Genomic DNA, 12,853 nt, shown 5'->3' with positions numbered 1-12,853 from the left:
ATTGAGTGGTAACTCTATTGTTATTAGTGGGTTGACAAAAAGAAAAAAACGAACTTGAATTTTCAATTTTTCAAAAATTCAACCAAACATAAACAAAAAATAATAATAACCCACCTTAACCTTTCATGATTTGGATTAAGGGTCGGAATTGATAATCAAAATTAACGACAAAGTATAGACATTTTATGTTTTGTGTTGAAATGTGAGGAAGTGTACGTGTATGAACGAACAGCCCACACCCATTTTTGGAACTTTACGGATTGAACCAATGCATAGGCGAAATCCGGCGCCCCGAGCAACGTGGGTGTGCACCTGGCCACCATTATCGCTACCTGGGTTCTTCGAAACCGACAAATCCCTTTTACTATTTATTCATTCCCCCGCCATTATCGCCTCCTTGCGCCATTTCTTCTCTGTTTCCGCTCCGTTTCTCTCGCTTTTTTGCCTCTTTACACGTTTCTCTCCACTGTTCCCTCTTCCCAGCATTCACATTCCAACAGATCTCTGTTTCAGGCCCGATCGCTGTGATATCGAATTTAGAATCCTCACTCATCGGTGAGTTTGTCTATTGCTTGTTCTTTATATAGATCCGTTGATTTTGATGGGGTATCCCATCGCATGATTTGTTGCATGCGTAATTTCCAGATCTTCCATGGGTAAGGGTTTATTATTGTAATTTTGTGAACTGTGCTTCTTACATTGAGATTTAGATGCTTAATTGACGTTATTTCCATGATATTCCGAAGAAAATGTAATTCCTCGAATTGATATCAACCACATTTTTGCTTGGGATTTAGTGTATCGCCGTTGTTATGATAGTTCAGATCGCCATTTTCTTCTATACAAAGTGTTCTGTAATTTGATGGGGCTGATTGTTTTATTTCTTCTGGTTTCTTTTGTGTCTCTTGTAAGCAGGGTGAGGGTTTCAAAAGCTTGATTAAGAACAGGAGGGAGGGTAGATTCCAATCTGATTTGTTTGGAAGAAGGAGCTGTTTCCATTTGATTTTGTGGTGGAAAGGAGATATTATCTCCTCTTCTCTTATCCTTGAGATCTCCTTTTCTCCCTTTACCATTTTCCTCTATCTTATTCCTTGAAGGTGTTCTTGGCCTAGCCATCCAATTTGAAGATATGCGGAAGCCTCAAGATCAACGGTCAAGGTCTACCAAACCCACTACTATTCATAGCTATGCTCAATCTGGGGACGTTCTTAGCCTTCAAAAGCTGCTTCGAGAGAACCCGGGTCTTCTGAATGACAGAAATCCATTTGTATGATCTCTTTCTTGTTGAGCTTTTTGGTATTTCTGTGAAGTTTTTGTTAACATTCTCATTTTTAAGTTTGTGTATTTGTTCATTGGGATGTGGCTTTCTTATGTGAACATGAATTGCTTTGATGACATGTATTAGATAAGGACTTCTTATAACGACCCAATCCCACGTGGGTAGATATTGTCCTCTTTGGGTTTTCCCTCTCGGGCTTCCTTCAAGGTTTTCAAAACGTGTCTGCTAGGGAGAGGTTTCCACACCCTTGTAAAGAATGTTTCGTTCACCTCTCCAATCGATGTAGGATCTTGCATTGGTTCTGGATGAAAATTTTGGTGCTTGATTTAGTTTTAATGCTGGGCATGAATGTGATGTCCCACATTGGTTGAGGAGGAGAACAAACCACCATTTATAAGGGTGTAAAAACCTTCCCTTAGCAGACGCGTTTTAAAGCCTTGAGGGGAAGTCTAAAAGGGAAAGCCCAAAGAGGACAATATCTGCTGGCAGTGGATATGGGCCGTTACAAATGGCATCAGAGCCAGACATCGGACGATGTGCCAACCTTCTCGTTGTTCCCCGAAGGGGGTAGACACGAGGCGGTGTGCCAGTAAGGATGCTGGGCCCCAAAGGAGGTGGGTTTGAGGGCGATCCCACATCGATTGGAGGAAGGAAAGAGTGACAGCGAGGACGCTGGGCCCTAAAGGGGGTGGATTGTGATGTCCCATATTGGTTGGGGAGGAGAACAAACCACCATTTATAAGGGTGTGGAAACCTTCCTCTAATCGACGCGTTTTAAAGCCTTAAGGGGAAGCCCGAAAGGGAAAGCCCAAAGAGGACAATATTTGCTAGCGGTGGATCCGGGCGCGTTACAATGAATTTCTGGAGTATATTACTTTAGCACTAAATATAACTTTTATCTTCCAATATTTCCACCCAGGATCTCTTCGGGTGTGTTTGGAGCCTCTTTTACTCTCTTCGGGCGTGTTATTATTCGGTTGATCCCATGTTAACCATCCAGTTATATCCCTTCTCCTTTTTAAATATGAATTCTAAGAATACTCGCTGGTGTAAGACTAGATTATCAGTTCTCGTTTTGAATACATTGTCTCCGTTTCATACTTCTCTCGGTAACACGGTGAAGAAAATTGTGGCGTATCTTTTTGTTGATAATTTCAGTGCTGTTTCTTGCTCATTAACTTTGTATAATTCAAGATATAGAACCAATTTATCCGTTTTTTATTACCTTTGGAGCGAAACTCATGGCTTTCGATGCCTACTTCAGATGGGACAGACACCACTTCATGTTTCTGCAGGCTATAACAAGGCTGAGATTGTTAAATTTCTTCTTGCCTGGCAAGGTCCAGAAAAGGTTGAGTTGGAAGCCAAAAACATGGTAGGTGTATATCATTCTTTGTTGGCGGTTGTGTTTTTAACGAAATTGAACCGTGGTGCTCAATTATTGTTTAGAGCTAAACCGTCTCAACTCTCTGCAGTATGGAGAGACCCCATTGCATATGGCAGCAAAGAACGGTTGCAATGATGCAGCATCGGTGCTACTAGCTCATGGCGCTTTTGTTGAAGCCAAAGCAAATGTGCTGTATATTACCTTTTAGTTCTCTCTATTTGATTGATTTTGTAACGAGTTACACGAGTCGTTGGTTGAAGTCTCTGCTTTTGTGTATTCTTTATGCAGAATGGGATGACACCATTACACCTTGCTGTCTGGTACTCACTCCAATCCGAAGACTGCGCTACTGTAAAGACATTGCTTGAATATAATGCCGATTGTAGTGCAACGGACGATGTAATATCCTTTAAACTTTTGCTTGCAGTATTGTTCGTTCTCCAATGTATTACTTACTTTGAAAGCGGTACTACGTTGACATGTCGTTTAAATGCAGGAGGGTATGACTCCCCTAAACCATCTGTCACAAGGCTCATGTAGTAAAAAGTTGAGGGAATTGTTGAACAAGCATTTAGAAGAGCAGAGAAAGCGAAAAGCGATTGAAGCGTGCAGTGAAACTAAAGCAAAGATGAAAGAACTTGAAAACGAGCTCTCGCATATCGTGGGTTTGCACGAGCTCAAGATACAGCTTCAGAAATGGGCTAAGGGAATGCTTTTAGACGAGAGACGCAGGGCCCTTGGCCTCAAAGTTGGCACCAGGAGGCCCCCTCATATGGCATTTCTTGGCAATCCTGGAACAGGTAAGTACCTATAGGAGGCAACAATTTTGTATAGCTGTTTGTTCCCTATCTTCTATATGCGCCCCGGCATCCCCACAAGACGTCATATTAAAACGCGCGGGAGATACTCGCATCCGTTCTTTTCAGTTATATATGGTTGCTTAGCTTGTTTGCATTAGCTAACAGCTCTTGTATATACCATTATGTTTCACTTATTGTTGTCATTATTTTTGAAAGGTAAGACTATGGTAGCTCGAATACTCGGGAAATTGCTTCACATGGTCGGGATCCTACCGACAGATAAGGTAACAGAGGTACAGAGAACAGATTTGGTTGGCGAATTTGTCGGTCATACTGGTCCAAAAACCAGGAGAAAAGTACGTCGTCGCGCATGCCTTATAGCCTCTCTTTTAATTTATTTGGAACATGCTGTATTTATGAATGCTATCTCCTCGACTTCCAGATCAAAGAAGCAGAGGGTGGAATTCTTTTTGTCGACGAAGCCTATCGACTAATACCGATGCAGAAATCCGACGATAAGGATTACGGTTTGGAAGCACTGGAAGAGATCATGTCTGTCATGGACAGTGGGAAAGTTGTAGTCATATTTGCTGGTTACTGCGAACCGATGCAGCGCGTTATAGCTTCAAACGAAGGATTTCATCGACGGGTAACCAAATTTTTCTACTTTAATGACTTCAGCTCAGAGGAATTAGCAAAGATTCTCCATATCAAGATGGAGAATCAAACAGAGGATAGCTTGTTATATGGCTTTAAGTTGCATCCTACTTGCACCATAGAAGCCATTTCGGACCTGATCGAGAGAGAAACGCAAGAAAAGCAGCGTAAGGAGATGAACGGTGGTCTAATCGATCCGATGGTAGTAAACGCGAGAGAGAATTTGGACGGTAGGCTCAGTTTCGACTGTATAGACACAGAGGAACTGCGTACTATTACAATGGATGATTTAGCAGCAGGGCTTCGTTTGCTAACACAGTAAGGTTGGTTGGTTGGTTCATGCAACATATTCAATTCCAAATGCCTAATGCATTCTTTGTGTGGTGATTAGGCGATTTGGAGGTGTAAGCATCATCTCTGATATTATTACTGCAGCAAACTGAGATTACATGTGCTTGGAGATTCTAAGTATTCGATGATTTGTGATGTTTTTGTATGTACTATGATTCATTTTATGACCCATTCTTTCTTTTTTTTGTACTCGTCATTTTAAATAATATGAATGTAATTGCTCGTTTTTGTCCGTTACGTATCGTTATCAGTCTCACGATTTCAAAACACGTCTATCAAGAAGATGTTTTTATCAAGCATGGTTTCGTTTGACGTAGGATTTCACTGATCTATCTTTTGAAAAAGTTACCTTGAATAGGAAGGATATCCAAGCAAGCAGGCTGCATGAAAATTTCGATCTTCGTTAGAATGTTTAGGACCCGTAGTTTCTTTTACATCTCCGTGTGCTATGATTTGACAAGCTTGGTTTTCGTGACTTTTTAGTTTAGTTCAATTTATGTGATCGATAGATGTGTTGAATGATTTTAGAGTTACGAAAAGTTTCTCAATTTTTCTTACATTCCACGTACGATTGGTAATCAACAGATAGTTAAGAAGAGGTTTTATAGGAACGAGCGTCATCCTTTGGATTGGTTAAGAGATAGATACGGGATGAACATAACAACCTGTTCATCACAACCTCTCCAAGTTTTAAAATGTGTCTCTTAGGGAGAGATTTCCACCCCATTATAAAGAATATTCCGTTCACCAAGGTGGGATCTCACAATCCACCCTTTTTCGGGGTCAGCATCCCTATTGACAATCGTTACTCTCTCCAATCGATATGAAATCTCACAATATATAAATCGGGATCTAATATAAAAATTACAAATTTAAACTTATTTAAAAAAAAAAAAAAATTATTTATGAATTAAAATATTAATTTTGAATTATATATATATAATTTTTTTTATGTAAAAATATCTACAAACATTTTATTTTTTAATCATTTCTACATTGGCAAAGGTATGTAAATAAGCTCTGTAATTCAGGCTAAAAATGTCACCTTTCTATATAATCCTAGCTCACAATTTGAAAGAACCCACGGTAGCCTGAATTCCCGTCGGAGACCAGAAGCTCAGTCATGGCTTAAGGTTCGTTCCCATTTCTTCTTTCTCTGCTCCATCAAGAACACAGCAATCTCGAAATTCAATTCATGCTGGTTTCTCTGTCGTCTATTTCTGTCAGTAATTCATCCAGGTTCTCGTTTCATACTCTTTGGATCGCGAGCCTTTCTCCATGGACATTCTCTTTGCTCAGATCCAAGCTGACCTTCGCTCCAACGATGCCCTTCGCCAATCCGGCGCTCTCCTTCAGGCCCTGCAGCAATCCGCCGCCGGCCGGGACATTTCCGTCATCGCCAAGTCCGCCGTTGAGGAGATCGTAGCATCCCCTGCTTCTGCTGTTTGTAAGAAACTTGCCTTTGACCTTATTCGCTCTACGCGTCTTACTGCGGATCTTTGGGACATTGTGTGCACCGGTATTCGCACTGATTTCGACTTTCCTGACCCCGATGTCACCGCTGCTGGGGTCTCCATTCTCGCTGCGATTCCATCTTACCGCCTCGCCAAGCTGATTACTGACTCCCATAAAGAAATTTCTGCTTGTTTTGATTCCTCTAGTGATAATTTGAGATTCTCGATCACCGAAACTTTGGGGTGTATTCTTGCTAGGGATGACCTTGTCACGCTTTGTGAGAATAATGTTAGTCTACTCGATAAGGTTTCGAATTGGTGGTTGCGGATTGGGAAAAACATGCTGGATAAGTCGGATGCTGTTTCGAAGGTTGCCTTCGAGTCAGTCGGAAGGCTGTTCCAGGAATTTGATTCGAAGAGAATGAGTAGGTTGGCAGGCGATAAGTTAGTGGATAGTGAAAATTCTCTTGCTATTAGGTCCAACTGGATTTCTTCAATGGCAGACTTCGTTTGGAAGAAGCGAAATGCCTTAATGGCGAGGTCCCTAATTTTGCCTGTGGAGAGCTTTAGGGCCACTGTGTTTCCAATAGTGTATGCAGTGAAGGCTGTAGCTTCTGGAGCAGCTGAAGTCATCAGTAAGCTCTCGAAGTCTTCTACTGGAAATGGCACCATTACGGACTCAAGTGCAGAGAGGCTAGTGGGAGTCTCAGATGTAGCTACCCATTTAGCGCCATTTTTAGCTTCGTCGTTGGAACCGGCATTGATTTTTGAGGTAGGGATTAATATGTTGTACTTGGCTGATGTGCCTGGAGGGAAGCCTGAATGGGCTTCACAGTCGATCATAGCGATTCTCACACTCTGGGATAGACAAGAATTCTCTTCTGCTAGAGAAAGTATTGTTCGGGCTGTTGTTACCAATCTTCACCTCCTTGATCTACATATGCAGGTATGTGTATTCATATTCATTGATTCATTTTGGTTAGGCAACATATTGTTTATCTGCATTTTGTGGTGTACTAAGACGATAATTTCTTTACAAGATCTCATATATCTGCGTCGACCTTCGAAGTATGATTGTACCCTGACAATATGATGTCTTGTTGTTAGTAGGTTTCGTTGTTTAAGAGACTACTTCTGATGGTGAGAAACTTGAGAGCAGAGTCAGATCGTATGCATGCCTTAGCATGTATTTGTCGTACGGCTCTCTGTGTCGATCTTTTTGCCAAGGAAAGTGTTCGTAGAGGTCAAAAGCCTCTTGCAGGAACTGATATTGCTTCTCTATTTGAAGATGCTAGAGTTAGAGATGATCTTAATACCGTTACTAGTAAAGGCTTGTTCAGGGAGGAATTAGTTGCTTCATTGGTGGAAAGTTGCTTTCAGTTATCTTTACCCTTGCCTGAACAGAAGAACTCTGGGATGGAGAGCAGAGTTATTGGAGCCTTGGCCTATGGAACTGGTTATGGAGCACTAAACTGGACAGAGCCTGCATTGGAGGTGGTTGAGGTCTGTAGGCCCTGTGTCAAGTGGGATTGTGATGGCCGCACATATGCTATTGATTGTTACTTGAAGTTGCTAGTTAGGCTATGCCATATATACGATACTAGAGGAGGAGTAAAAAGAGTCAAGGATGGGGCATCTCAAGATCAAATTTTGAATGAGACAAGGCTGCAAAACTTGCAACGAGAACTTGTGAAAGATTTACGTGAGGTATTTCAGTTCGTTATATTTACCTCTTTCCTACTTTGTAAAATATATTGACCTGCTTTTAATGGTTCCTTATCATCAATTTAACGATGCGACAGGTAAATACCCCAAGAATAAGTGCCCGTCTTCTTTGGGCGATTTCAGAGCATATTAATCTTGAAGGTTTGGATCCCCTTCTAGCTGACGACCCGGACGACCCATTAAATATCATCATTACAAACATCCACAAGGTCTTATTCAACGTAGATTCAGCAGCAGAGACAACAAATAGACTTCAAGATGTTCAGGCAGTGCTTTTGTGTGCTCAGCGATTAGGATCACGACACCCTAGGGCTGGCCAGCTATTGACTAAAGAACTTGAAGAATTTCGAAGTAACGGCTTGGCTGATTCTGTCAACAAACACCAATGCCGTTTAATACTACAGAGAATTAAGTATGCTTCAAACAATTCAGAAAGCAGGTCAGTATACATTGCATTACTAAATCAAGTTTTTGGGTGGTTTTCAGTGCTCATCGTATAATGGTCCTCGGGTTTTCAGGGAAAATGTTTTTACTCCTAATGTTAGTTCTTGCTAGGCGTTAGCACCTTTTAGCAGTTATGTAATCGAAAGTAGTCCACTGTTTCGTGTTCTTGGTTAATCAGCTTTCATAAGAATAAGACATGCATACTTCGAAGTTTTTTCTGGGCATGCGTGGCCAAAATTGTTTCTAGAGAAGGATTTTACTTTTCTTGTAGTTGATAGCTAACATCCCAATCTCTTAGAAGTCCTCGCTGCTCACAGTAGCCAGAAGCATCTTTTTACCTTGTTTTCGTTTTGTGTAAAATTTATTATTTGTTTCCTCCAAAATGCTGGTCAATGATTCAGATCTCCCTTTGATTTTCTCTTCAGATATACTTTTTTTCTCTTTCTATTTAAAAAATAATTGAGTTTAATGTTAATTTCGTGAAATCGATTATGCTTATTTACAGATGGGCTGGGGTCAGTGAAGCCAGAGGAGATTACCCATTTAGCCATCATAAACTAACCGTGCAGTTCTATGAAGCAGCAGCAGCTCAGGACAGAAAATTGGAAGGTTTAGTTCACAAGGCTATTTTAGAGCTATGGAGGCCAGAACCTAGTGAATTAACTCTTTTGCTGACAAAAGGAATTGATTCTACTCTTCTCAAGGTTCCTCCAACTGCGACTACTTTGACTGGCAGTAGCGATCCTTGCTATGTGGAAGCATATCATTTGGCAAACTCGAGCGATGGAAGGATTACTCTACATTTGAAGGTTAAAGATGCTTCTCTTCTTGTTATTACTGTTTACTGAATAGAAATCATTAGTTTGAGGTCACTGGGCTTTTCTAAAGGAAATATTATGTTAATAAACCATAATATATATCGGAAAACATAGGATCATTGGGTTGGACCAACCATCAAGCTGCCTACAAACACCGCACAAAAGTTACAAGAGACGGCCCTAATTGTCGGTAATAAAAATGAAAAAGCAGTAGAACATGATGAACATAACTGCATAGAGCTATAGAAGCGGAGTCACACTCAAAACCTTATGATGCAAATATCACCTTTGGTATTTTTGTGAGTACTTTGGCTAGGACTTTATATACTTGGTAATGAGACTAATTGCTAGCAATCCTTCCCAATAAATACTTTCTTCTTTCTATCAAAAATGTGAATTTCTCCTTGAGACAGGAGTTTGCATGGCCATAGCGCACTCAAAAATCAGATTGAAAACTTGGTTCAAGGATGGCGTCCAGAAGAGGCAAAAAGAAAATGAAATTATACAATTAAAAAAATTCAACTAGACAGAAGAAGCCCAATTACAAGTGACCAATTATTTACCTTCAAACTTGTATATTAGTAAATACTTCCATTAGTTGCGGGGGGCGAGGGCGGGGGCGGTGGAGAATATATAAAGACTTGCTTAACTGAAGAAACTCAAAACCCATGAAAGCCAAGAAATGGCTATATAAAGACTGGCTTAGCTGAGAGACTGAAAACCCATGAAAGCCAAGAAAGAGCTATATATAAAGACTGGCTTAGCTGACGTAACTCAATTAAAATATCTCCAATTTCTACAATCAAGAATAAAGGAGTATGTGAAAAATGTTTTCATTCGTCACCTCTTTTCACTTTCTGTTGGATATTTATTTGGTTTTCTGGGTGTAAGTTTATTGAGTCTATTGACATATTGCAGGTTCTAAATTTAACTGAGCTTGAACTGAATCGGGTGGACATTCGAGTCGGGTTGTCTGGATCATTGTATTTCATGGATGGATCTCCTCAAGCTGTGAGACAGCTGCGTAATCTTGTGTCACAGGTACCCATTTGTAATGTATCATTTTTTTTCTTTTGTTCTTTTTCTTCGTTTTGAGTGGTTGATATGAACTTTCAATTAGGTGACAGAAAAAGTATGTGAACTATTGATGGTCAGATTTCATTTTAAATTACTTTTAACTGTGATTGTTTAGGAGCCTCTTTACATGTAGACAACAATATAAAGCTTGAGTGGAGTTATCAGTTTAATTTGAGCGAAACTATTAACATTACCTATGAAATTTTGATCGAGAGTGAGAATGTTTGAGTCAGCCGCAGCCTAGCATTAAGCTTTTGAAATCAATGAATATGGCTCATCAGTGAAAAGTTTGTCTCGACATATTAATAGATGTGGCATTCGAGCAAGAGAGTAAGCTCTCATACGTTGCATTACCGCCTATTAATCTCCATACTTACTAGTTCAAATGTTAGGCCTTTTTGTTAAAACAAAACTTCAACACGTGCTAGGAGAAAGATAGGAAATATTTATAATACTTTATTTGTCATGATATTAGAAAATATTTATAATTAACTTCTCACTTGATATTAGAAGATCCTTTTTCACTTGCCCTGCACAAGAAAAGGCTATCTCACAACTCTACTTCCCACTTTTCCAGGACCCAGTACTGTGCAGTGTAACAGTCGGTGTCTCACATTTCGAGAGATGTGCCCTTTGGGTTCAAGTCCTGTACTACCCCTTCTATGGAAGTGGTGGGGCTGGAGATTACGAAGGTGATTACACTGAAGAAGATTCTCATATTATCAGACAAAAGAGAAGCTTAAGGCCAGAGCTAGGAGAACCTGTGATTTTGAGGTGTCTTCCCTACAAAATCCCGCTGACCGAGCTTCTCTCGCCACATAAAATATCTCCTGTTGAGTTTTTCCGCCTATGGCCCAGCTTACCTGCAATTGTAGAGTATACTGGCACTTATATTTATGAGGGGACTGGCTTCAAGGCTACTGCTGCGCAGCAATATGGAGCATCTCCGTTTTTGAGTGGATTGAAATCGCTGTCCACCAAGCCTTTCCACAGTGTTTGCTCATATATTATTCGAACTTTGGCTGGGTTTCAGGTCTGTTCTATGCTCTTTTTTCTATGTTTGACTCCCTAACCTCCGTGAAAAACGGACAAAAAAAATCTATGACCATGCTCATGATAATATACTAAAATTGTCTGGAAAATATTACAATTCAAAACTATTTGTATTTGCATCCATAAGTACAAACATGTGGTTCAAGAAGGTATCAGCTATTATAAAACCATTGCAGTCGATTGGATGCAAACTTCAAAGTAAAAATACTTAAAGAATTCTCATGTTAGAATTGTGGGAGTGTGTCTGTGGTAAATACTTAGAGATTGGAACATCAGTTATGGCTAGCACAGTTAACAGACAACGACGACGTCTGTGGTAACCCGTGGCCTAATGGAAGTTGTGAGGGATAAATCAAGGAATTGATTAGAACGAGGAATTCAGGGAATAAGAAAGATACATAGGGGTTGGAATTTTCTATTATCCCTGCTCTAGACATGCCCAGTTGCCATTTCTACTCTTGGTGGCCTTGCTTCTTAAGGTCTTTTTGAACTGGTATCAAGAAATAAGATGAATATTAATGTTGTACTCCTTGGAACCTGAAGCTAGTTCGTCAGCAGTTTTCATTAATAAATAGTGTTCTGTGCATCCATTACTAACATGTTCCCATTTGAATGCTTGTAGCTTTGTTTGGCTGCAAAAACATGGTATGGAGGGTTCGTCGGGATGATGATATTCGGAGCTAGTGAAGTAAGCAGAAACGTAGATCTCGGCGATGAGACAACAACCATGATATGCAAATTCGTCGTTCGAGCATCTGATGCATCAATTACGAAGGAAATCGAAGCCGATCCTCAAGGTTGGTTGGACGATATAACTGATGGAGGCGTTGAGTACATGCCTGAAGAGGAAGTTAAAGTGGCTGCTGCAGAGAGGCTGAAGATATCAATGGAACGGATAGCTTTGCTCAAGGCAGCCCAACCTCCACCAAAGACCCCAAAATCAGACGATGAAGAAGACAAAGACGAAGATGAAGACGAGGAAGACGATGAAGGAGAGAAAAAGAAGAAAGATGGTGAGGAAAAAAACGGTAAGGGACCGTCAACTTTATCGAAGTTAACTGCAGAAGAGGTTGAGCATCTTGCTCTTCAAGCTGCAGTCCTTCAGGAATGGCACATGTTGTGTAAAGATAGAGCGAACAAAGCTAGCTAAGTTGCCGTATTTTTGTGTTTCCAGTTTGACTGCGAGTGTTCATTTGTTAGCTTTGGAATTGTCAATTTTTTTGAGAGGCTATCAATGTGTTTTTAATGTGTATTTTATGGATGATTTAGATTCTTTGATGAAGTTTACATTTTTTCTAATGTGATCTCCACTTCTACGAATACTTTTTCTTCGTTTTAATGATACTTTAATTGGACGGTAAACGTTAATGAAGTCGCCTCCTCCAATCCTCCAACCAAAAAAGTCAGATGTTGAAAGGTAATCCTTGATCATTTTAGCTGCAAAGGAGGCTAAGATGAATGAAAGAAAGAAAAATGTATTCTTTTTCAATATAATTTTTCGGACGAAAGGTTTCACTCAGTTAACTCATCATAATTAGATTAACCGACGAGTGATCTAGGCAAAATATTCTCCACGAGAGGAACAAGGACATAGCAAATAAGATCCTAGCGTTAGAGCGGCCCCTTTCCCCTTTCGAACCAAAGTGCCTTTACTGGGGGAATTTGTTTGCTTCTATTTGGTATTTGGTTAGTAAAGCTTTGCTTACCTTGAAGAGCCCTTAAGTGAGAAGCACTTCTTTCTTGGGAAAGGTTTCCGATCAGCTTGAAGAGCCCTTAAGTGAGAAGCCCTTCTTTCTTGGGAAAGGTTT

General features: G+C 40.3%; 2 protein-coding genes across 4 annotated transcripts; both read left to right on the top strand.

Moving 5' to 3' along the window:
• Positions 1 to 244: 244 nt before the first annotated feature.
• Positions 245 to 4,663, top strand: LOC111791430 (ESX-1 secretion system protein EccA1-like). 2 transcript variants are annotated; one of them, XM_023672765.1, is made up of 8 exons: positions 245 to 555; positions 916 to 1,267; positions 2,544 to 2,654; positions 2,755 to 2,853; positions 2,955 to 3,065; positions 3,163 to 3,466; positions 3,683 to 3,822; positions 3,909 to 4,663. In XM_023672765.1, the coding sequence occupies exons 2-8, from the start codon at positions 1,130 to 1,132 to the stop codon at positions 4,443 to 4,445; spliced, it is 1,440 nt and encodes a 479-aa protein (XP_023528533.1). In that variant the 5' UTR covers positions 245 to 555; positions 916 to 1,129; the 3' UTR covers positions 4,446 to 4,663. The 2 variants fall into 2 exon arrangements, with proteins under 2 accessions (XP_023528533.1, XP_023528534.1); XM_023672766.1 differs by having other exon boundaries at positions 913 to 1,267.
• Positions 4,664 to 5,474: 811 nt separating this feature from the next.
• LOC111790446 (protein TPLATE-like) lies at positions 5,475 to 12,359 on the top strand. Of its 2 annotated transcripts, XM_023671337.1 has the most exons (8): positions 5,476 to 5,607; positions 5,702 to 6,874; positions 7,039 to 7,635; positions 7,731 to 8,092; positions 8,603 to 8,906; positions 9,834 to 9,956; positions 10,570 to 11,025; positions 11,668 to 12,359. In XM_023671337.1, exons 2-8 carry the CDS (start codon positions 5,753 to 5,755, stop codon positions 12,193 to 12,195), a joined length of 3,492 nt encoding a protein of 1,163 aa, XP_023527105.1. In that variant the 5' UTR covers positions 5,476 to 5,607; positions 5,702 to 5,752; the 3' UTR covers positions 12,196 to 12,359. The 2 variants fall into 2 exon arrangements, with proteins under 2 accessions (XP_023527106.1, XP_023527105.1); XM_023671338.1 differs by having other exon boundaries at positions 5,475 to 6,874.
• The last annotated feature ends 494 nt before the right edge of the window (positions 12,360 to 12,853 follow it).

This window comes from Cucurbita pepo, chromosome LG03 (assembly GCF_002806865.2).
Source record: "Cucurbita pepo subsp. pepo cultivar mu-cu-16 chromosome LG03, ASM280686v2, whole genome shotgun sequence".
NCBI lineage: Eukaryota > Viridiplantae > Streptophyta > Magnoliopsida > Cucurbitales > Cucurbitaceae > Cucurbita > Cucurbita pepo.
The sequence above is the reverse complement of the archived record's forward strand: the minus strand, read 5'-3'. Positions and strand labels throughout refer to the sequence as shown.

What these genes read in the sequence shown, in the direction of transcription:
- LOC111790446 (XM_023671338.1), top strand. Translation starts at nt 5,753, where the DNA reads ATGGACATTCTCTTTGCTCAGATCCAAGCTGACCTTCGCTCCAACGAT. An exon ending in TTGTGAAAGATTTACGTGAG is followed by an intron (nt 7,636 to 7,730) that starts GTATTTCAGTTC and finishes ACGATGCGACAG; the next exon opens with GTAAATACCCCAAGAATAAG. An exon ending in TCAAACAATTCAGAAAGCAG is followed by an intron (nt 8,093 to 8,602) that starts GTCAGTATACAT and finishes GCTTATTTACAG; the next exon opens with ATGGGCTGGGGTCAGTGAAG.
- LOC111791430 (XM_023672765.1), top strand. Translation starts at nt 1,130, where the DNA reads ATGCGGAAGCCTCAAGATCAACGGTCAAGGTCTACCAAACCCACTACT. An exon ending in TCTTGGCAATCCTGGAACAG is followed by an intron (nt 3,467 to 3,682) that starts GTAAGTACCTAT and finishes TATTTTTGAAAG; the next exon opens with GTAAGACTATGGTAGCTCGA. An exon ending in GTCCAAAAACCAGGAGAAAA is followed by an intron (nt 3,823 to 3,908) that starts GTACGTCGTCGC and finishes CTCGACTTCCAG; the next exon opens with ATCAAAGAAGCAGAGGGTGG.